The sequence below is a fragment of the Diplotaxodon limnothrissa genome, linkage group LG7 (assembly GCF_057381915.1).
Source record: "Diplotaxodon limnothrissa isolate DT_005_m linkage group LG7, D_limnothrissa_male_GT1.1, whole genome shotgun sequence".
In the NCBI taxonomy this organism is placed as follows: Eukaryota; Metazoa; Chordata; class Actinopteri; order Cichliformes; family Cichlidae; genus Diplotaxodon; species Diplotaxodon limnothrissa.
In genome coordinates, this window is record NC_140602.1 from 24,632,783 (window position 1) to 24,657,141 (window position 24,359).

General features: G+C 39.0%; 1 protein-coding gene across 1 annotated transcript in view; it reads right to left on the reverse strand.

Annotated features, from left to right (window-relative positions):
* The window catches only part of cep290 (centrosomal protein 290), a 42,094-nt gene that overhangs the window by 6,991 nt on the left and 10,744 nt on the right, over positions 1-24,359 (reverse strand). Inside the window, exons 13-42 of the mRNA XM_085359469.1 lie at positions 24,069-24,231; positions 23,833-23,933; positions 23,675-23,741; positions 21,909-22,030; positions 21,591-21,666; positions 20,470-20,585; positions 19,873-20,037; positions 18,813-18,962; positions 18,604-18,719; positions 18,417-18,519; positions 17,771-18,001; positions 17,333-17,506; positions 17,120-17,231; positions 14,852-15,057; positions 14,356-14,507; positions 13,750-13,861; positions 13,002-13,457; positions 12,752-12,916; positions 12,027-12,134; positions 11,461-11,595; positions 11,085-11,354; positions 10,653-10,760; positions 10,159-10,358; positions 6,744-6,957; positions 6,165-6,302; positions 2,579-2,800; positions 1,987-2,109; positions 1,347-1,489; positions 1,026-1,181; positions 305-428 (exon numbers count right to left, since the gene is read on the reverse strand). Of these exons, the coding sequence (XP_085215595.1) occupies positions 305-428; positions 1,026-1,181; positions 1,347-1,489; positions 1,987-2,109; positions 2,579-2,800; positions 6,165-6,302; positions 6,744-6,957; positions 10,159-10,358; positions 10,653-10,760; positions 11,085-11,354; positions 11,461-11,595; positions 12,027-12,134; positions 12,752-12,916; positions 13,002-13,457; positions 13,750-13,861; positions 14,356-14,507; positions 14,852-15,057; positions 17,120-17,231; positions 17,333-17,506; positions 17,771-18,001; positions 18,417-18,519; positions 18,604-18,719; positions 18,813-18,962; positions 19,873-20,037; positions 20,470-20,585; positions 21,591-21,666; positions 21,909-22,030; positions 23,675-23,741; positions 23,833-23,933; positions 24,069-24,231 (4,728 nt within the window). The remainder of the gene's footprint in view (positions 1-304; positions 429-1,025; positions 1,182-1,346; positions 1,490-1,986; positions 2,110-2,578; positions 2,801-6,164; positions 6,303-6,743; positions 6,958-10,158; positions 10,359-10,652; positions 10,761-11,084; positions 11,355-11,460; positions 11,596-12,026; positions 12,135-12,751; positions 12,917-13,001; positions 13,458-13,749; positions 13,862-14,355; positions 14,508-14,851; positions 15,058-17,119; positions 17,232-17,332; positions 17,507-17,770; positions 18,002-18,416; positions 18,520-18,603; positions 18,720-18,812; positions 18,963-19,872; positions 20,038-20,469; positions 20,586-21,590; positions 21,667-21,908; positions 22,031-23,674; positions 23,742-23,832; positions 23,934-24,068; positions 24,232-24,359) is intronic.

The window sequence follows — 24,359 nt, forward strand, 5'->3', positions numbered from 1 at the left end:
AAGAGTAAAAAAATCTTCCAATTAGAGCTGCCAATGACAATAACATATAAACAGATGTTTACTTGTACACCCATGCCCTTATGAATAGCAACCAAAGAAATTAATTGACAAAATAATGGCCTTAACATTAAATCCCATGTTCTGTGTGGCCAACAAACGCAAAGTTAAGAATAATGAATTTAAAATGACATAAAATGAGTAAAACCAACAAATTTCCATATTTCAAAGTTGGAAGCTGCCCTTTCGCTTGATGAAATTCTTACATTATCTTATTTGTTGATCTCAGAGTCAAATAAATACTTACAGAAGGTCTTGATGGAGATTCTTTGATAACCTGGCTCTCTAAGGAACGGAGTCTCTCCTCCAGGAAGCGGTTTCTCAGCATCATATCCTCAATGGCACCGTCACGCGGTAAAGCCTGTTGCTGTCTGTACATCGAGTAAGAAAACAAAAGCCTCGGTTTGGACTATGTAAAGCTGCTCTATCAGACAGAATCTACAATTACCAACAGTTTACAAGCACTGAAACGTATAGTTGTACAGGCAAAAGCAAGGACATCAGTGCTCGAGTGGCATCATCTTTATGTATCCATGCACACATGAACTTGATTTAGGTTTGCCATATTAATCCTGAATATGATTAGTGTAAGCATGTTTTTTCATAACTAATCCACTGGTGTTTTGGTCAATCTTTACAGTGTATGTTTGTAATTAGTTTTATTATATTATTATGTTTATTACTGCGTATTTATTACTAAAAGAATTCATTGTGTGTTTTAATTCTCCAATTAGTTCATGTGTACTGCCTCTTTTGTGTAAATGTAATTTAACGGCACACTACAGATAATATTGAATTTTGTGTATGTGATTCAGATTCTTTTATTGTTTCGTAAATTTATCATGTTCCAAGAACGGCCTCCTCTCCATCAAGAAGAGAAAGAGACGAAGACGAAGCCTAGAAAACTATAAACATGCCCGCATTAATGCAATCTACACGTTAGGACATTTGAACAGCCTGACAGATACTTTATAGTGAGAATCTCTGTCTCCAGGTCTGAATTCCTCTTCTTCAGCTCCTCCATCTCCTTCTCCATCTCAGTGGATCGCACGCCCACCACCTGATCAGCAGTGACCCCTCGAGCCTTCAGCTTTTTCTGCAGTGCACTCTTCTCTTGTTCCAGCCTATAAACGCAAAAAGACACAAGAAGCAAATAAAATGAATTAAGTGACAGTTCCACTGACACATTAACGTCTTCTACATCCACACAAGTGCCTCTGGGTTTTAGACAGAAAACACGAAGAGAAGTAGGTCAGCAAAGCCTGTTTGTGTGTGATGTCCAAACTAACCTGGCATAGAGGTCTTTAAGAGTGCTGAGCTGTTTTGAGAGGGATTCATTCTCTCGTTCCTTCTCCTTCAGTGAATTTTTGACCTTCTCCATCTTGGCCTGCCATTTCTTGCCCTCCTCCCATCGCACAATTTCTTCTTTAGTCTGTCCAACATGCATTAAATCACTACATGTACACCACATTAATATTAATAATATATTAAAAGGCTGCAGAAAACAACAGTCCTTTTCAGTCGTGTCCCAAAAGGCCATCGGGGAGCCACTGAGATTAAACACATTCGCAAGGGAAGGTTTTCAAATGACAAACGGCAACTTTGGGCAGCAGATTTGGTCGAAGTTCCTTCAGAGATCAGTGCAACCCTTACAAGCAAATGCTTTCTTCCAAATATCTTGTTCTGCTTATTGATAAAATAACAGGGCTGGTTGCAAACTGATGTTATTTTGCACTAAAAAAGAAAGAAAAACCACAACGACTATACTGACTCAGTTTCAAGTGACTCTTCTCTAATATGTGCCTCTTTTTCAGGATGTGTATAGCCAGGAAAAGAGCAAAATATCGCTGTACTATTTGGCACCGGTCACTGCACCACCTTGAAAACAGGGCCCAAAATATTTGATGCCGACTGAATTGATGTTCATACCTTTCCGTGATCGTCTTTGACATGTTTTATTTCAGCTCTTTTCTCCAAGTCAGACTCCAGTCTCCAGATCTTCTTCTGCAGATTCTCAATAGTTGGTCGCTTTCCATCTGCTTCTCGTTGGCTCTAAAAACAAACACGAAAGCACCTTTTCTCAGACAGGTACATAAATGGAGATGGAAAAGTTTCTGTTTAGGTTAGGGTCACGGTGGGGAGTTTTGGTTAATATAAATTATAGCCCAAGTCCTGAGATAAACCTGAAACTTAACTTACAAAAAACTCCTACATGGTACTGATCCACGAGAATATCTAAAGAATTAAATCAGTTCTGACATACGAGCTTTGTGACATGTGAGATTCCATTCTTGATGAATGCTTCAGTTTTTGCCACAGATAAGCACGACAGGGTTTGGATGTCTCTTATCTCGTGTTTTATCACCTGCAAGGTCTGAATATGACGCCTAAACGAAAGCATGTGGTCGCACATCAGCATGAGGTTTCAATGTAACACATAGCTTAGATTCTAACAACAACAAGTTGCGGCTCAAAGCAACCTGATGTGGTTTGTGATTTCGCACTTTCTGGAGGCACTAACTTGAAGAGCGCTGGTGAGCCTTTTGATTTGCTGCTTGAGTTCCTCGATTTCTTGTTCTTGCGCCTCCTTCTCAGCTTGCAGACGCCTTTGGGTTTTCTGAGCTTTCTGGATGTCTTGGTTCAGCCTGTCCACTTCCTCTTTCAAGGAGCTCTCGCGGCCTCTGGCTGATTTGGCAGACTCCTTTGCAGCTTGAAGTTCTTCACTGAGTTCTTGCATTCGCACCTTTGGGGAAAGAAAAAGAAATTTTAAATCTTTTCCGATTCAAAAAGTCTGATATTATTTCCATTCTCTTGATTTTGTGGCCAAAATCAGCATTTTGTTTTGTTCTATAGAGCAACATTTTTCCTCAAATCAATTAAAACACATAAAGGTTTCATAGTGTTGTGCTGGGTGAAGTTTACTTTAATACCACAAATACTGTGTCAATCACACACAATGTTCTTTAAGTGTAAATAACGACCAGTATGGAAAAACGGCTGCATTTCCCTAAACAAATACGATTATGAATAACGTTTAGATCATCTAAATTTTTTCCCCCTTAATCAGTTGAACTAAATCATGATAACTTTTTTCTATCTACTACCTTTATAAATCACACTGAGCCTCCCATGAGGACGTTAATGGTAATTAATGATGGGAGGAAGGGTTGGTTGAGGCTAGCCAGATGTCAAACATGCTGTTTATGCAATAAGCCCAGTGCAAGCAGCTTGTTCACCAATTTGATCTTTGGTTAGTTCCTATTCAAAAGCATCAGGTTGTGACTGTATAAGCCTGGCTCCTAAAACTGAGTGAATGATAAAAAATGCAATCAAATCAGAATGCAATGATTTTGAGATCATCTACAAATCTATACCATATAAAAATACAACCAGGACCAAATATTAAATATGAAATTGACAGTTTTTTTTGGTTTTTTTAAGACCAACATGTTTAAAAAAGGTTGGAGCAGGGACATAGTTTCCACTGTCTGGTATCTGGTTATTGTAGTTCTAAAAGCAAATTGTTTTTCCATATTTGCTTGATAATGTGTCATACGATACTAAATGTTGGTGATGGGTTACAGGTCTGGAAAGTAAAGACCGGAAAGAGATGCTGTTGTAATACACGCAGAATCTCTTTGGCTTTGTTTCCCTAAAATGGCCAGAATACTTGGCATCCAATTATTTCCAGAATCCGTTTGATTGGTCAGGGTACATGTCACGGAGCAGTGTGCTGTGATGCAGGTAGGATAGAGGGCCCAAATGCAGGACTCAAAACCAAGAAGTTAACTTAAAGTGCAGTTTATTCACTGGGGTGACTCATCAGAGAAATAAACATTACTCAAACACGACCAATAAATGGTGAACACGAAACTAGACACTAGACTGGAACCTAAAACAAGATAACACACAGGAACAGAACCAAGAACATGAATGAATTTCAAACACAGCACAGGGAGGAAGTGGACGTCAATGACCCGACACAGAGCAGGGAAAACGCAGGGCTTAAATACACACTGGGATATCGAGGGCATGAGACACAGAAGGGGAGCACAGCTGGGAGAGATTAGGGCTAACGAGACAGGGGGAGCAAAACTAGACACACTGACATGAGACAAACCTTCACAATAAAACAGGAAACAAGAAACCACCACACAAAGACGGAGACTAGACGCAGAACCTAAGAACTAATCCCCTAACAAACATAAACTAAAACATAGAATACTAATAATAATCAACAATGCACAAGAGTCAATACAAAATACAAAATTAAACCAAAACATGAGAAACTCAAAATGCTGGGTCAAAACTGACCCAGAACCGTGACAGTACGGGACAGTTTCCTCTCTTTCCCAGTCCATCTTCAATGAGCTCAGGCTCAGAGAACATGAAGGCAGTCTAGGATGTTGTTTATAAACATAATTTATAAATATCTTTTCCTTTTTTTTTTAAATCTAATCTTATGAACCTTTAGAATATTAAAAGTATTAAAGTGATACTCTTTCTCTTCACCAATATAAACTAGTAATACATTTTTGGTTAAGGTAAATAAAAAAATACAGAAATGATCATTGTCCATCAGATTGCCAGAAGGAGAAATGTGATTTATCAGTCCAGATAACACGTCTCCACTGCTCTAGAGTCCAGTTGCAGCATGCGTTACATCGCTGCATCTGATGAAACAAGTTCCATGAAGGTGCATGCTGCTCTTTGCTAATCTGAAGGCCACAAGTTTGCATGCCTAGATGCTTGATGTTATACACCTGTGGCCGTGAAAGTGATTGGAACACCTAAATTCAATGATCTGGATGGGTGAGTGAATACTTTTGGTAATATAGTATATCTTTCTTTGCATAGTATTGCTTTGAGTCTAATTTGCGGATGCAGAAACAAACTTTGATCATTAACACTGGTTTTCAAAAGTGTTCATGAGCCATGCTGTGATTACTTCCATCTAGGAGGATATATTTTTGGTAGCATGTTATTCTGTTTGTTGGTAAACACAATGGCTATGTAGGGGTGTAGAGTGGGGTAATGTTAACAATCCATTAAAATTTGCCTTACACCCACCAAAGTGTTCAAGGTCAACTTAATGATTTATTGGTCAAATATTGACAAAAAAGCCTTATAACACAATAAAACTGTGAATCTTACAAATGTGGTGTTTATTGTCAATAAATAAAAGCATCATATAAATATTTAAAATATGGCACATTTGACCTCTCCGTCAACGTCAACCAAATTATCTGTAAGTCAAACTGAAAATGTTATATAGAGCTATTTAAAACTATGTTTCTTGGTTCCATTATCTGCATTGACAACATAAAGGCATATAAGAACGATATATGGAGATTCTAAATAATCAAAGTAAACATCTGTCATGCTGCCCTGTCTGATCTATACTACACTACTAAACTTACTTTTAAAAATTATTCCCTCAAAAGTAAATTCTGCCCAGAGAGTGAGCTGTCTTGGCAGACGTTTGCATTCTCTAATTGTTTCTTGTTTCCACCTGAGAGGCCAGAAGATTGCAGAAACTCTTTTAATAACCAGTTTCTTAAGATTTCTCCAGATTCTCAAACTTTTCTAATATTATTTACCATGCTTGACAAAAAATCTTTCCTTTTTTACTTCTGAAACACAGCCTCAAACAACATCTCCAGAAAGCTCATTTCATTGTTTGTTTTACCATCTGTTGTGGCCAATTTAACTTCTTCCTTTTGTAACTTTCTGGACTCATATTCAAAGTGAGCATTTAATTTTCTAGGAACAATAAAAAAGTCTTAGTAGTACTTGATTTATGGTCTTTGTACTATTTTCATTTTAATATGGTGTTGAAATAAATTACATATCCCTGCATTCTGGGTTTTTGTTTTTCACTTTTAAACAGCGTACCAACTCTTCTCAGAACAACATTGTAAAACATTACAAACTAGAAGCAGGTTTTTGGCAAGTATAGAACCAACAATAAATCATATTTTGTGGTGTTGAATAACTAGCTCAACAGCTGATGAAATACAACATACACAAACACACGGACACCCCACACAAAACAGAAAACAAACCAAAACAGAAATGATTACATTCTGATGACTGTGGGCTCTTACCTTAAGGTCTTTGGTTTGTCTGTCAATCAGCATCTGGACATTCAGACTTTCCTCTTTCTGTGCAGCACTTGCTATAACTTGCTGTTCTGCAGCAGACGTCATCTCCGCACGCAGGTTCAACAGAACCTTACTGAGAGCCTTTAAAGCATACGCAATGCATCATCATCCATTAACAGATTATTTGCCCTCTACCATACACATCATTTTGGTAAGCAAACTGCAAAATTGACACAAACAAAAACATCTGACTTTACAATGTGTGTGGTGTAATTATAAATGTATCATTTAAAAGACTTTCTGCAGCCGTAACAGATATCCAAATCATTTAGTCACAAAAACATTATGCTGGGTGAACTCTAAATATTCAGGTGAGGCTTCCACTCCATCACACCGCCAGTGCAGAGAGAAGACAGTCAAGATTTATTTCACAAATTTGGAGTAGGCAGGAATTACGGTACGCAGGGAAAATACCAACTATGAGTGGAAAGCATTTTCTCAGTACGCTGAAACTGAGTGCCAACCACTTTACATGTGTGCACAACTTTCAAAGAAAAACTGGGAGGGAAAAAAAACAACAACCTTTAGCTGTTTCTCTTTCTGGGTGAGCTGTGCCTTCTGTTGTTCCATTAGATTTTTCATGGTGTTACTGGGGGAGCGGACATTAGCCTCCTTCTGGGCCTCCAGTTCAGCTCGAAGATCATTCATCTCCTTCTCCATCTGGGCCATCTGGCTCCTCTGATCCTCATTCTCCGCAGTCAGAGCTTTCACCTGGCTGACATGGTATTCCTCCAACCTGCAACAAATCCCCCATATCAGTTTTAAGACAAGAAATCTGTTAGCTTTGGATACCTTTGGGATTACTTTGCCTCAGTTTGAGAATAATGACTTAAAAAAAATGTGATCAACATGTGTCTGTGGCATTAAAAGGGATTTAGTTATGAGTTTAAAAAAAAAATATTGGACTATTGAAAGCAACATTATTTCCCCTCTGGGCAGTAGTTAGCATTGTTACTTTACAGCCATAAAGTTAGAAAATTACTGGTTTGAACCACAAGTGGGGCCTCTCTGTTTTTGGATGTTCTCCTGGTGACTGGTTTGGGTTTCCTCTGAGTAATCCAGCTTCCTTCCACACTTCAAACACATGCATGTTAGATTAACTGGTGATTCTAAATTTCCCATGTATAAGAGACAGACAAAGTGCCCACAGTTACAGACTTTGTTGTTAAATGTGGCTTCTACTCTAAAGTACTTTAAGGTGGTCAGTAAAACTTGCCATTTTGATATGAAGTAACGCCAGTGATATAACTGTGTAGGCGTTAGTATTTTAGTCTGCAAGATCAGGACAAAGGAGCTGTGGAATGATGCTTTGTAAACTAAGGAAAGAATCTGTCAGGCACTAATGCAGCTCTGATCCCAGGCTTATAATGATCTCAGCCATTGCATCAACTGTGTGAAAAGCAACATAGCAGCATATCAAGGGTTAACAGGGTCTAATGCCAGTTCTAGGGCGTAGTCTCACACTTCATATCCTTAAACCTGAAAAAAATCTCTACTCTTTTAAATCTTCTAACTCAGTGAGTTTAAATAATATTGAAATACCTAATGTTGATAAGTCAGAGTTTGACACAAGCATAGATATTCTTTTTAATTTCTACAGATAGCATGTCGAATCAAACGTCACAAACTGGGTTGCCCATTAATCAGAAGGTCTGTTGTTCGATCCTTGGCTAATCCAGTGTGCATTTTCAAAGTGTCCTTGGGCAATATTCTGAATCCCAAAACAAAGCTTCTATTGGTATGTGAGTGTGATAAGGAAAATGTCATATGTCTACAATAAGAGCTGTATGAACATGTGAGCAAATGGCTAAAGCTTGTAGTGTTAAAGGCCTTTTGAGAACAAAAGTCTAGAAAAGTTGCATCTTTGTGTGGACGCACCCATAGCTTAAATACTTATAAAATATAACACGGTACTATTCAATACCACCACAGCCTCCAGATATTTGCATCATCACCTCACGAGTCTTAACTGCAGCTGCATTATTGAAGAGGCCCACGCAAGATTAAGGCTGTGCTTATATCACAACCACATCAGACACAGTATAACATGTTTTTTTAGCATTAAATTTGTTGCAATTTCCATTAAACTGTGTAGTGCAAATCAAATTTACATCATTAATTCAAGCACCCTCCTTCCAACATGTTGCTCTCTGAAAGAGAAACTCTTACATATGCACTAAGCCAGCCAAACCCTTTCAGTCACAACACTGATGCTGTCCTTCTTCAGTAAATTGAATGTTTTGGTTAAGTATGGGTACACACTTCTGGCAATGCTCATTTTCTTGGATAGTTATGAATGAATCCATTAAAATGAACCCATGTCCACAGCACTGGTGGTCACCCTTTTTGCTGCTTAAACAGCCCTGACCCTTTTGAGGCATGGACTCCGCTAGAGCCCTGAAGGTGTGCTGTTGTATCTAGCACTGGGATGTTAGCAACAGATCATTTAAGTCCTATTAGGCCTCCATGGATCTGACTTGTTTGTCCAGCACATCCCACAGATGAGAACTGGGGAATTTAGAGGCCATGTCAACACCTCAAACTTGTTGTTGTGCTCCTTGTGAGCTACAGTAGCTGGTCTGTTGGACCACACGGGCCAGCCTTCACTCCCCACGTGCATCAGTGAACCTTAGCGTCCATGACCCTGTTGCTGGTTCACCGCTGTTCTTTTTTTGGACCACTTCCTTTATAGATACAAAGCAAATACAAGACCACACTGGGTACACACTTCTGGCAATGCTCATTTTCTTGGATAGTTATGAATGAATCCATTAAAATGAACCCATGTCCACAGCACTGGTGGTCACCCTTTTTGCTGCTTAAACAGCCCTGACCCTTTTGAGGCATGGACTCCGCTAGAGCCCTGAAGGTGTGCTGTTGTATCTAGCACTGGGATGTTAGCAACAGATCATTTAAGTCCTATTAGGCCTCCATGGATCTGACTTGTTTGTCCAGCACATCCCACAGATGAGAACTGGGGAATTTAGAGGCCATGTCAACACCTCAAACTTGTTGTTGTGCTCCTTGTGAGCTACAGTAGCTGGTCTGTTGGACCACACGGGCCAGCCTTCACTCCCCACGTGCATCAGTGAACCTTAGCGTCCATGACCCTGTTGCTAGTTCACCGCTGTTCTTTTTTTGGACCACTTCCTTTATAGATACAAAGCAAATACAAGACCACTGCAGTCTGGGAACACCCTACAAGTGCTGCAGTTTTACTCTGACCCAGTCGTCTAGCCATCACAACTCAAATCCTTATGCTTGCCAATTTTTCCTGCTTCTAACAGATCAACTTTACAGACAAAATGTTCACTTCCTTCCTAATATATATCACCCACTAAAAGGTGCCATGTAGAAGAATTAATCTGTGCTTGTAATGTTATGCCTGTATAGTGAAGCTAATGTAGAAATTGTCTTACAGCTGTTTCTTTGGAAGGGCCACCAGCAAGTGGTTCTTCTGGCTGCAGAAAAAGTCTGATTGCACAGAAGTCTAAAACATCCTTCAACTTCCTGGATAAATGACTCCAGTAAACTCTTTCCTGTTGCATTTATGGTCTTGATTGATAGATTTAAGCCATACTGAATACAGTAGGATATTTATTTTATAAATTATGTTTCTCATTAAAGTAATTAAGAAGGATAAAACAGGCTCTGCTTGCACAAGGTGCTATTATTTGAATGTGCAGTGAACCAAGATAATAAAAGCAAAAATGTACATCTTGTGCCTTCACGTGGGACTTCCCTAACAAATGGGCAACCAATATGAGTAGCTACATCCATGAAGTACTTAAATATTTACTTTACAGACTACATTAAGGAAACATTAAGCATTCCGATGCTGCTTTAATATAACTTTTAGTCGCAAACACTGGGTTAAAAAACTGAAATAAACACACATTTAAAAAAAACAAAAAAACCAACTAAAAGTGATAATCACTTTGACGTCTCGCCAGCGTGTCTCTTAGCCTCTGTTTCCATGGTAGCTTTCAGTCGCTCCAGCTCAGCAGTGGTCACTTTCAGCTTCTCAGTGAGAGAGCAAAGTGAAATGTCTTGCTCGGCCACTGTTTGCTCTAGCTCAGCCAGACGCTCCACGTGTTTGGAGGTTGGTACCCTTAAGGTGGGCTTTTTCATCAACTCCTGGACAGAGAGAGAATTAAACAGAAGCCTTATAAGCTCAAAGACTCTTAGAGACATGTTTTTCTCTGCTGGTCTTTCTTTATACAAATACAGCACATCCTTTGTTGATTATCTTTTGTTACGTTGGGAAAATTGGTGTGAAATACATCCAGTTATTTGTGGAAATACACTTCAAGAAATGAATCTGAATGCCTTATCTGGTCTGCAGTGGTCTAACGTTCTTGTGAGCCTTACATCAAAGATCAAAATCTACAAAAACAGAACAAAAAAGTTCTGAAACAAGGGCACCAGTACCATCGCTGTCTGTCTGAAGCGATCCAGCGAGGTGTCTGTGTGCAAGTCCAGCTTCTCGTGCAACATCTTCATCTCCTCCTGATGTCTCTTTATCAGTTCCTCTTGGTCCTGGTATCAACACCATTGAGGACAATTAAACAAATAAATGGTTAAAAAAGAAAACATGTTTAAACTGTTGTGATGGTGCCTTAAATGAAGTAAATAACTGAAATACTTCATGTATAGAGTTAACCAGTGATATTTACCCTGTTTAAGATCTGCGATTTTAATTTTTTCACCTGTTGAAGATTCTATAACACTGCAATTAATCACTAATAAAATCTTACTGACTTGCTAATGATTCTCCTCAGCCCATAGAAAAGAAATCAACATCAGAGACTTGCTGTGCTTAAAATCACTGCACAGCCAATATTTCATCTTATATCACTGTACCTGTCTAGCTTGAGCCAGCTGGTTCTGGTATTTCTTTATTATATCCTCTTTTTTGTCAAGTCGATCCTGCAGGTCTTTGATGGTCTGGTGAGCCAGCTTGAGGGCAGACTGTCTGTCTGACTGCCCCTCTTCATGTTTGGCAAGGTCGGCTAGCAGCCGTTCTCTGTCGGCAGCAGCTGGGAGCCGCAGACGCAGCTCGTTGATTACTTTATCCCTTGACACGATGTTCTGTTCTGCCTTCCACAGAGCTGCTTCCCTCTCTTTCAATTTCTGCATATGTACAAATGAACAAATTAAAACAATAATAAATAAAAAATAATATTGCTATATACTTATAGGGACTGCTGAGTATGTGAACAGGGACAAAATACTGTGCCTTGTCCAAACTTCTGCACGTGGCCTGTGTCTCCAAAATGGTGCGGACATGCTCTCTGATTTTTCCCAAGGTAAACTCTAACTGACGAGCAAGAGGTAGACTTGGGTCTGGTAGCCATCCTTTACCTTCATCAAGCTTACAACAGACAAAAATAGAGTAATTACCTTTGCAATAGCATGTTAAAGAAACTAATTACATGTAAAATTGCACATTAAATAATCAAAAACTGGACTGCCAGTGCTGCCCCTCAGCCTCCTAGTAGATACACTTATGGTATCAATTCGAAAATCTTAGGTGACATCTTTCAAGTTATCATGTACACAAGATTTTAAGATAACTTGACCTCTCACCATGAGGTCAAGATCACCAATATTCATCTGAGACTTTAAGGAAACGCATGAACTTGTTCTATATCACTTTGCCTCATTCTCGCATGATGGATGTCCACCATGCCCGGTCCATCAGCCTTTTACAGTTGAGGATTAAAAATGGAAAAAGCTGGAAATCCAGCTGGTTTTGTTTTCAGTGTTTTCTTTTTTTTTTTAATTAGTTAAACAATGGTTTACCTTTTCTGCATTGCTCAGAATTTCATCCTGATGCTTCTCATAATAGTCCAGCTGACGCTCCATCTCCACCTCTCGCTGATCCCATGCAAGCTGGCATTCTTCGTGAAGCTTTATACAGTAATGAGAAGATATTACTGCATTACCCCGAAGCGCTTATGCACCTAAAACCTCATTAATAAGTTTCCTAAATATGTATTCACAAAAAATCTCCACTCATTGCAGTTTAATCAGCCCACAATCATTTCAATTTCTGTGTAACTCTCATGTGTGGATTGCACAACACTGGACATTATATTTCTTCATTTCCACTTAATACTGTACAGCTGCTGTTATTGTGTGTATATATATATATATATATATATATATATATATATATATATATATATATATATATATATATATATATATATTTCTTCATACATTCTTATATATTTCTATACTGTGTATTTGTGTATTGTGTATTTTGTTGTACAGTTATTTTATTTTCAACTTTAATTTATATATTTTATTCCTTCCTAGTTAAATTTACCCTTTTTAATTTTCATATTTATTTCCTATCTTATTCATAGCCTTTTTTTTTTTCTTTATGTCACGAGCAGTTGTGTAAGCATTTCACTGCATATCATACTGTGTATGACTGTGTATGTGACAAATAAAATTTGAATTTTATAGTGATTGAGAAATGAGCAAATTTGGGTGTGTGTAAGAATAAATTTTTCGCTCACAGTCTTTTGCTGAACAATATCCTCTTCCAGTGAGTGGATGGTTTGTTCCTGTTCCTTTACAAGGTTCCAGAGATATTTTATCTCCTCCTTCTGGACCACCAGCTCCCTGCCTTTCCTGAGCTCCTGCAGGCGAGTTTCCTCCATCTTTTTGTGCCACTCAGTGACCTGGTTTAAGTCATAGACAGTGTGGTTTTTGGCAACTGTCAAAACAAGACAAGATGTGATCTCAAGAATATTACTCCCCACTAACCTTCTGGGCCCCTTTCACATCCTTTAGGGTTGAGACGAGCTCTTCCAGCCCTTGCAGCTTTAATTCCAGCTCCTCTGCCCTTCCCTCCACTCTCTTGCTCTCCTGCTCTGCCCTCTTTTTCTCCTCTTGAGCTTTTGCTCGGTCCTCCTGGAGGCTCAGCATGGTCAAAGAGAACTTTTCCTGCTGAGGAAGTGGCAACGCACCTGCAAACTGCCTACGGAGCGACTGGATAGTCTGCCGTAGGTGCTTCGAGCGGTTTCTGCCCTCTTGGCGAGCGAGAAACAGAGTACGCTCACTTGCATCGAGCCGCTGTTCAGCTCGCAGCTTGTAGGCCTCCAACTGCTGGATGTGATTGGTGGCAGCCTCAAGTTTTCCCAAAGCATCTGACTCACTGAGCTGCAGAGCCACAATGTGCTGGTGAAGCTTTGCAATGAGGGCCTTCTCGTCTGACTGCGACTGAGTGAAAAACAAAGCATGATTTCTCTTTGATTTTTGTCTCGCAGACATGTGAGAATTTAACAAACCACTGACATTTGTTCCACTTTTTTGTTGAAAGCAAAGATCTGAAAATCTATACAAATCACCATAAAAAGTTGCAATGATTGATTTCAAAGTATCTCTCACTGTCAAATGGCAACAAACAGAAAGTGCAGTAAAGGACCTGCTTGAGAAAGTTCTTTTATCAACACAGTCATCAGGTTAAACAACGTAAACTCAAGTAAAGAAGCTGAAAGCAAAACCAAGTTACCTGGTAGTCCAATATTTGCCTCCTCAAAGTTTCCACTTCTTTTTCGTTGCTTTTTTGTTTGGCCTGTAGAGCAGACACCTGTGTCACAGCCACATCAGAGACCTCCTGAAGCCTGCCAAAGGGAAAAAAGCATAGAAATTGCAACATAACATGTTTTATGTTTTGTTTTTAAAATAAAATAATGAATCCCTTTAAATACCAACATTACAGCTGCGTATTAGTTTAGGTGTTTTTTAATTTTTGTTAATGATCTGGTATTTTATAGTGAAACACTGTGATCATTGTCTTTAATTATTGATGAATGGATAAATGGTGGTAGTGGTATCAATCAATACTAAACAATCATAAAAATCAAACTTGCTTGTAATATTTTGAACCCCCCCTGACAAGGACAAGCTTATCTTTGATAGGATCCTGATGCTTGATCTTGAATACAATGCTGTGACCTCAAAACCTATGCTTCTATAAATCCACCCCCCTCCCCCTCCACACACACACGGGATGATTGTGATTGCAGTGCTTATCAAAACTTAGAGCACACAATAGAGAGCAAAAAACAAAACAAAAACAAAAATCAATCTAAGGCATAGTCGCTGTCAGACGCACTTAGAAACCTCATTGCGAAGCTCAGCCTCTGCCTTCTCCAGCTCTGCAATCTTGGCTCTGTCTGCATCGCTCGCAGCTTTGCTCACGCTGCTTGCCAGCTCATCTCTCAGCTCCCGCTCAAGCCTTTGGGCCTCCACATTCATCTTAGTCAACTAAAGAGAAACAGAAGTAAGACTTCTTGATAAGAGTCATATAAATTCTTTTTTGAACACCCACAACCTGATAGAGACTGACAAGCGAGATATATCGCAAAGGTTGTGAACTAAAATGTTAAGATAATGAAATAAAAAATTCTTTTTGAGCAGGTTCTGGATAGCATAAAAATGCAAATCCAGTCCAATCAAAATGAATTCACTTCTCTCACTGTAACATTATGTGTCAGGTAAACCAAATAGCCTTTTAGATATGTTAAAAGATGGTCATGGTGATGGCTGGGAAAACAACACATTTCATGTGCCACAGAAAAACATATCTGTCTATTTCCTTGGTCTCATACTTCCACAAACTTGGATTCCAGTTCCACATTGCGCTCCTCCACCTGCTTAAGTGAGTTCTTCACGTGCTCATACATTTTGTGGGCATGCTCAGCTCTCTGCCTCTCATTCAGCTCCTTCATCTCTAAAGTGGTGATTCGTCTTGCAGCAGATATCATCTCATTGTTGAGTGATGCCTTTTCTGCCTTATCCATCTCATTTTCTTCTCCTGATAATAAAATAATAAACAGTGTGGAATGATAATTTAACACACACAATATATTAAATACAAATATAAAGATTATATGCAAAATTTACTTAAATGACGTTAAACTGTGGCATTGTATACAGATAAGGACAAAATTATTAGCCAAAAATTTCCTGAGTGCGTTTTTTAACAGAGCAATCAATCTTCGACATAGAAATTCTTATCATACTAATTTTATTTAGAAAGCACAAGTTACTTCTGTTGGCACACGATAACAGAATGATTTCAGAACAAACAAAAATGACCAAGGTCAAATATTATTAGTTATTTGAAAAACTGACTGCTGTGACTTTGTAGTGCTCAAAGCATGTAAAACCACGTTAAAACTGAGGGTTATCTTCCAGGCAGAAAAACCTCAGGAAGGTTTTGACTAGGCACGTGCAAAAAACAACACTCCCAAAACAAAAACAACCACTTTAAACTTGAGCGTTTACGAGTGTTAAGAACTGGAACGATAACTATTATCAAGAAATTCATGCTGCTGAGTGACTGCTGCTCGTCAAACACATTTCATTGCAATGTTGACCCTGTGCTAACTTGCATATGACAAATAAAACTGAAAATTGAAACTGAAATTCAAGGAAGAGCCACACGGTGCAGAGTGACCCTGGCAGAGGTACAAAGTGAAAGATTTCAAAGACTCTGGAAAGAAAACTAATGAGAAATGTGCCTGAAGATTCAAAAGAACTGCCAAGACACTAGTGAATGAGTTAGAAAGAGTTAGGAATTGTAGTGTCAAAGAAGACAATCACTAGAACCATGCACAGGAATGAATTGAATGTTGAAGCATGCTATAGGCAACCTGGAGAAAGATTCTGTGTACTTGACGCTCATCAGATGAGATTAAAAACAGACCGTTAAAACATAGTTTGGAAAAAGAATGGAGAAGCATACAACCTAAAGAATACCACAGTAAAACATGGTGGTGAGAGTATTATGCTGTTAAGATGTTTCAGTACGCCTGGAACTGGGAATCTCGTCAAGGTGGAAGGAATCAGGAAGAAGGAAGGATACGTGAAGAATCTGGAGAAAAACTTTAAGCAGCAGCAAAACTGGGTCTAGGTCATCGTTTTGTCTTCTAGCATGACAAACACCCAAAACATGGTCAAGAACTATGTCCAGAAGACCAAAGTGAATGTTATTGAATGGCCTGCACAAAGCCCTGACATAAATCTCTTTGACAAACTGTGGGGTGAACTGAGGATTTGCAAAACTTCAAGCAGTTATCCAGCAAAAATGATACACAACTGTCTACGAGCATTGTTTCATACCAATTTGCTTTCAGATATGAAATTCAAAAATGTGATTGTTATACAATTTACCCACCCCTACACTGTTTATGTTGAAGGTGGGAGTCCGTTTTTAATGTTGCAGCCGGGCCAACACTCACATCATTATATGATGAATTTTACCCAACCTCCTCATTGTTGAGACAGGAATGCAATGACCCCACTAGCTATGGCTCAGATCCAATGAGCACTAAATGTATTCAAGCTGTCTTACAACACTGCATGCAGGACAATACAGTAGATAAAAGCTCAGGAAGAAAGCAGTAGACATAAATAACTGTAATTTTTGGCCCTGTGGGAAGCCTGTGCCCTTGGTTTATTCCAGCGGTTTTACCACAGCCCAGTAAATGTTTTCATGGCGGAAACTTCAGCTTGTAAAAGCCTTCATAGACTGTGATACCTTGTTGTGAATCCAAGAATGCTGGAACATCTTTTATTCTAACTTCAAAATATTTATATTGAACTACAAGATGTTCCCTTAAACCTCTTTATGGACAAAAATAGGATCAAATTTATAAAAACTGAGGTTGAACCAAAATTCTTTCAGACCAATTTATTTCAGATATGCAGTTCAGATGTGATTCTTGATTCTTCTACCCACCCCACCCACCATTGTTTTTGTTGAAGGTGGGAATCAGTTTTTAATGTTGTACTTGTGGCCAACACTCACATCATTATATGATGAATTTTGTTACAAACAAAACTGTTTGTAATGATCAATATCCTTAGTTTACCTGTTGAAGGGATGTTCTCCCATCTTTGCTCTAAAGTATTAAGTTTCTCCTTCGTGATCTCCAGTTCTTTATTCATGGCAGAGATTTGTTCTCGGAGAGACTCATTCTCACTCTGAGAGGAAAAGAAAAAAAGATTAATAAAGTGTTATCATTAGTCAAGAACACAACATGAGATGTGGGACAAACCTGGTCAGGAAATGTTTTTTTTAATACCTCCAAATGTTCTAAGTTGGTGGTTCTTTGTATGAGGTGGCTGTCTCTCTGTAGCATGTTTCTGTATTTGACTGTTAGCTCTGTGTACTGTTTGTTAGCCTTCTCCAGGTCTGATGAGGGCACACTATCATCCAAAGCTTTCTGTAGTGCTGCTATTTTATATGCAGCCATTTCCTAAAGACCAAATAAAAGGCAATGACGTTAGAAAGGTGCTGAATGAACATACAGTAGTGCTAAAAACACAACTTTTTGCTACACTCTCTCTGATAGAAATGTTCACAATATTTCATAAATTATTTTCTGTTATTTAAAGAAAACTTTGAGTGAGAAACTTTTATGTAAAATGTTTTATATAGTCTCACCTAGTTGCGATAAAAGACAATAGATAAGAATCGGTTTCCCCCCCAAGGCTTTTGGTGGGATTTAGCTTCTTGGTACCTTGTATCTCTGAAGGTAACCTATCCTCTGAGTGACCGAAACCTGCATCTGGCTGCTCTCATCTCTCAGCTTGCCGTTTTCCTTGCGGAGGTGCTGTTCTTGTTCCAGCAGGGTTGTGTAGCGTCGCGCCAGTTTCTTCTCATTAACTTTGAGCACTGTCAGCTTACGAATTGCTTCACTCAGCTGTCTTCTGATGTCCTCTGGATCCTTCTGAAGTGTGTCCAGCAGATCCTGATAGATAAGGTGAATAATTGCTCTTAATAAAACTGACACCAGAAGGAAAAAGAAGCACAGCAAAATTCTACCCTGATATTTTATATTTGTACATCTCAAATTTGTAAAAATGTCAAAACATAGTTATTTAATCACTTAAGAGCTGCTGGTCGACTTGCTGATATTGCACACTACACACCAGAACAAGTTGTCTGTTCCCCTAATGTGCATTTTATGTTTATTGAGTTAAAGGAAAATATTCCAGTAATTTGTCTGAGACACATTTAGTTCCATGTTATCAGCCTTTAACAGTGAATCATCGTAAACCATATGTCTATGTGAGTGAATGAGAGCCACATTGAAAGTGTTTGCAAAATAAACACAGTGCATCTTGTAGCATTTAAGTATTATTAACCTTTTAAAGCTGACTTACACTGAACTCTTTGATTTTAACGTCATCCACCTGCTTTTGTTTGTCCAGCCTGTTCTTCATCTCTGTGAATGTCTCCTTCTCCTTCTGCCACTTTGCCTTCTCACTGAGAAAAACACAGGAAAATATTTGAGATTCTTACATGTAAATAAATCACCCACAATGCGCAAAACCTTTCATGATAACCCACCTCAGGTACTCTTTGTAGAGAAGTCCCTGTTGATGGCTAATAACAGAAAATTTCTCCTTGTATTCTTCCAGAGCACCTGCAAGTTTCTGCATTTTTTCCTCCTTGTTTTTGAGCTCCTAAATAATTATGATCAATTTATTTAGATTTTACTTGAAACAATTAGTTTATAGTTCTTCCCAACCTTATTATTGGAAGACAGCGACACTAACCTGAAGGAGTCGAACGGCGTACTCATTCAGGGAACTGATGACTTCAGTGCTGCTGGGCTCCAGGCCCTCGGGAAGGGTCAGAGGTCTGAGGACGACTCCATTACTGCCAGACTTCCTGAGCAACTCCAACTCACTTTCAAGTTGGCATATCTAACAGGCACAGATAATTTAAAAAAAATCACAAGCAAAACCTGGCTATTAAACGTTGTGTTGTTTATCAAAAAGTTCCTGCATTTGTCTCTAGATTCAAAGTATTATTTAGCACAGTTTGGGACAATACGGCATGGATTGCTTGATTACTGAATGTGAGGAGGCCATTGTAATGTACCACAAACATAAGGTAACAAAACATTATTGAGACTAAAGGCAGTAATACATAGATGATTAAAATAACACTACACTACTTGTGAAAAAAATTATCAGACAAAGGAATAAATAATGAAAAAGAATAATCAACAAAAAGAGAAAATCTTATTTGAAAATAAAACTGGAGAAATGGCAGAGGAGTTCTGTAAAGGAGGCTTCCCCATTTTAAACAAAATTGTTACTGTCTGTGTTCTGGATAATGTGGCTTTTGTTAAGTGTTATTTGTAAGAAAGTTTTATCATTTTGAAAATTGAAACTGAATGCATGCTGAACAGTTGAGACAGAAGTTTGTTTACCTCGTTTCTCTCATTATATGAAACAGAAGTAGCAGATATCAAAAACAGGCGACTGACCAGGCCAAAAAAAAAGGAAAAAAATATCTTCTAGACATGTTAATGACTCTCCGCCATGGAGCCCATGCCAGGCATGCAGCTATCTTCATAAATCTTTATATTTCAGTGGTTACAAACTTTTACATAAGAAAATAATTTTTTTTGATTTGGAGAAGAAACACGCAACCATTACCACTGGGATTTGGGCTTCCATAACTAGAGTTTAATACATGCTTGGCTTTGAGAAAGTTGAGAAATCATACCGCTTTGTTTTCTTGCCAAAGACAGAAATATGGCCAAATAAAGCTGCCAGTCCACCACATTATTAATTTGTGTAATTAACTTAAATCATATTAATCTACCTTTTCTTTGGCTCTGGCAAGCTGACTCAAGCTGTCGGTTGCCTCCTCACGAGCTGATTTTAGCTCCTGCCTCAGTTCTTCATTTCTCCCCACCAGCTGGTGTATTTGGGACTTGAAGTGTGGGGCTGACTCAGACTGGCCACCCATGCCACTGACATCTAAAGCCTGTAGGAGAATGAGTAAAGTTTACTGCCACCCCCAAAAAACCCCAGCTATTCTCAAATCCTCGATGCAACAGTTGTAGAGGATAAAAATACATTTATGCCACTATCCAAGATTGATTTTCATGTGTTTGGTGTGTGCTAGCATCTGCTACTTCCTTGCTGATTGGTATGTTGCATGGCTTTCTTGCCTTTTTCTTTGAAGCTAACCACATTTGTTTATCAGGTTGCTATGAGGCAAACCCTGTGTTTCATCAAATGACAAGGTCAACGGTAAAATGCAGACGAGTGACAAAGTCCATAGTTTTCAGCTTATCTACGTGTAAAGGCATGATGTAAAGTGAGCCCGTGTGAAACACGTTGAAAAACACTATCTATTAATCAAATGTCGTCTTAAACTAAGCACTGTTTCACATTAGTTTTCATGCATACTTACATTGGCCAACCTTTCCAGATTAGGAACAGAAACAGCCTCTTGATTAATCCTCATTGCTTGAAGGACATCTTTCAGAGCAGCCTCCAGATCTTTTTTCACCTTTGAAAGTTCTTCCACTAAGAGTTCATGCACAGGAATGAATAACAATGGGGAAGCAGTACCCCAGAGATAAATCATTCAGATAAAAATGTTTTAAATACACTATATTGCCAAAAGTAATCGCTTGTCTGCCTTCACACACACACACACACACACACACACACACACACACACACACACACACACACACACACAAATGAACTTGAGTGGGATCTCATTCTTAATCCAAAGGGTTTAATGTGATGTCTTTGTAGCTGTAAGAGCTTCAACTCGTCTGGGAAGGCTTTCCGTAAGGTTTAGGAGTGTGTATGGGAATTTTTTTTACCATTCTTTCAGAAGCTTCCCCTTTAATTCATCCCAAAGATGTTCTGTCAGGTTAATGTCAGGACTCTGTGCAGGCCAGTCAAGTTCTTCCACACCAAACTTGTTCTTCTATGTCTTTACAGACCTTGCTTTGTACACTGGTACACAGTCAAGTTGGAACAGGAAGGGCCCGTCCCCAGACTCTTCCCACAAGACTGCATGGGTGCATGAAATTGTCCAAAATGTCTTGCTGAAGCATTGAGAGTTTTTTTTTCACTGGAGCAAAGGGGCTGAGCCCAACTCCTGAAAAACAACCCCACACCATAATCCCCTCTCCACCAGATTTGAAACTTGACATTTGACACAATGCAGTCAGACAAGTACTGTTCTCCTGGCAACCGCCAAACCTAGACTCATACATCAGATTATGGATTGCCAATCACAATCTGCCAATTGTATCACGGTCCCACACTAAAATTCACTGAGCTCCAGAGAGCGAGCCATTCTTTCATGAACATATGTAAAAGCAGTCTTTATGCCTAAGAGTGATTGGAACACCTGAATTCAATCTTTTGGATGGGTGAGTGAATACTTTTGGCAATACAGTATATATTGCATTGATCATCGTCTCATTACATAATGTACAGATGCTACAGTGACTCAAGTGTAAAAACATCTGTGTGAACTTTAAGTGGAAGTCAGAGCAGGACTACACTTACATTTGACCTGAAACTGGGTCCGGTGAAGTTCCAGCTCTCGCTCCTTTTTGCTTAACTCTTTTTCAAGGTACTCATTCTGAAATGCAGTGTTAACGTAACGTTTCAAATTAAAAACCCTGAAAACTTTGACATAACCCTTTCCCATGGTATACCACGGTATTCCATGGGAAGCAATATGCAACAAAGGGTGCATTCTTCACTGAATAATATGAAATAAAATTATAATTCTCACTTAGTTTGTTTGATGAGAATGTTTCTTTTTTAATATAGGGCACTAAGTCAGGTGGCAAGAGGTGATGTCACTACTGAGAGTCTTACTTTGCGCCTGGTTTCTTCATCTGTGTACATGCCACTCTGATTGAGCGACAGCTGTGCCGCCCTGCTCGGTCTAACATCTTCCTCCAGCAGTAAGCTTGACTGTGGAATCCCTGTAGACACAGCTGATTAAGAGCAACATTTTTTAAAATGTATGTCTGAAACAAAACTCAAAATTCAAGAGAAGTCAGGAGAAAAATAGCTAAATGTCTTCCTTTTGTACAAGCTAAACCAATAGATTTGGTTCAAACAAATACATTTTAGGTGGAAAAACCCTGCAAGGAAAAGATATCATCGGGCCAATGTGTTCATATGTCCCTTCCATTAAAACTGACAGCAAGTGTCACAAAAGGATGAAAATGAGTTTGGTCTGACCGGGAACCTTAAAGGAGTGTTGTAGGTTTCATGTCTGTGTATATAATAGGGGACAACTGGATTTGAGAGACATAAATTTCACATTAACATAGTGGACAAGGCTCCTTACTGAGGCCTATGTGCCTGTTTGTGGAGACATTACACCAGGAGTCGGCAACCCTGGGCACGTGCGCCAGCTGGGTTAACTGATGGCACGGCGCACAACGCACAGTGAATTAATCTGAGAAGGTGCATTAAAAAATTATTGGCCAGGCCAGTGGTGCACATCGCAAATGAGCTCGCATAGTTGTGCCAATTCTTAATGACGGTATTTTAGCTAACAACCCCAACTACCAGATTCAACTTATAGTTGGCTAAAAATAACAGGGATGTGGCTAGCTGGCAGTTTTTTCAAGCGATGTTGAAATTTCCACATTCCAACACTTCAAATTTCCTTCGGGATTAATAAAGTATTCTGATTCTGATTCTGAAATGCTTCAGGAGCTGTCCGCTCAGCGCAGCATCAGCACCGCAGAAATACACCAATACAGCCGTAGACTCAAGACAGAATTCACAATGCGTTTTCAGGACTTTCAGGTGTATGGACCAATGTTTTCTTTTCTGATCAAACCAGAAAGCTTTAATGAGCAGCTAGATTTGTCTCGCATTAACTGGCTGGACAGAGGACATAGAAATACAGCTGATTGAACTGAAAAGCTCGACTCTGTGGGGGTCAAAGTTTGCAGAACTACAAACGCAGCTGGAATCCACAACTGTGCGTGTTCATGGAGCTTATATTTTCACCTGCTGGACATCACTACCTGACAAGTTTAACTGTCTTCAGAACATTGCAGAGGCCTTATTGAGAGTACTTGGCTCTACATATCTGTGTGAACAGATTTTCTCTCACATGAGTGTCCTCAGGTAGCCGTCTGAATGCTGGACACACAGAGACCTGTGTCTCTGAGTGGGAGACGAGAGATCACATTAACATGTGTATCCCTGTATTAACAAACACACATTTTCTGTTGTACAGTTCATTTGCTGTTATGGAGTTCTTGTTATGGATAAAAAGTGTCTTTTTTTTGTTTCAAAATAGCTGATAACTATTCACTGATAGCTGCCAACATCTGCGAACAAATATAATTCTATAAAGTGGTTCTATATAGTGTGTAACTGTTCATATAGAGCATTATTACATTTATTGCTAATGCAATCATATGGCACACTGACTTCTGATAAAATTTTAGATGGCACTCATCATCAGAAAGGTTGCCGACCCCTGCCTTACACGATAGATGTGGTGAACCAACTACACATGAGCTTTTCAGAATGGGTGAAAAGAGTTGCTGATATACAAATATACTTTTTAAAGGAACAATCTGTGGAATTAAACCGAGTGATTTTAATGTCACCTCTTTCCTTCACCATGCGTCTGATTTGTTTCTTTAATTCCAGTCTTTCCTCTTCAAGTCGTTCAATCTAGAAAATAATCAGGGTGTTAGTAGAAGACGCTCATGAGCAAAATTACATATAAAAATATTGGCTTTAACCAGTATAATTCCCACTATACCTCTTTGGTGAGCACTTGGTTTTCTGCTTTGTACCGGCGCTGTCTGAGATCTGTGGCACGCCTAAACTCTGTCAGATCCACTTCCTGCTTTGGTTCCAGACCTTCGGAGTCAAGATCAGTATAAACAAAAGCTAAATTAATTTTATAGTTCCACATCAGTGAGTGTTGTCTAAATATACTGAGCAATGTGACCATTCAAGTAAAAAACAAAAAACAAAAAAAACAAAACATCTGACCTAGTTTTTCTCTAAAACCTTCGTTTTCGTCCATGAGGTCATTGATTCTCATCTCAAGCTGGTTGATCTCTTTGGTCATGGCCTCTGCCTCACATTCTCTCTCTCTAATTAGATTTTTACACTCTTTGATCTCTGCAATGGCTGCTTCCAGGCCATAAGTGCCCTGTAAAACAGAAACCAAGTTGTTGTTCAAAGTGTTTCATTCACCAAAAAGCAAGTCTTGTCTAAATGTGTTTTTTCCTTGTTTTTAACTCATATGCTTTTTGTGGAAATCAGGATGTGATTTGGCAT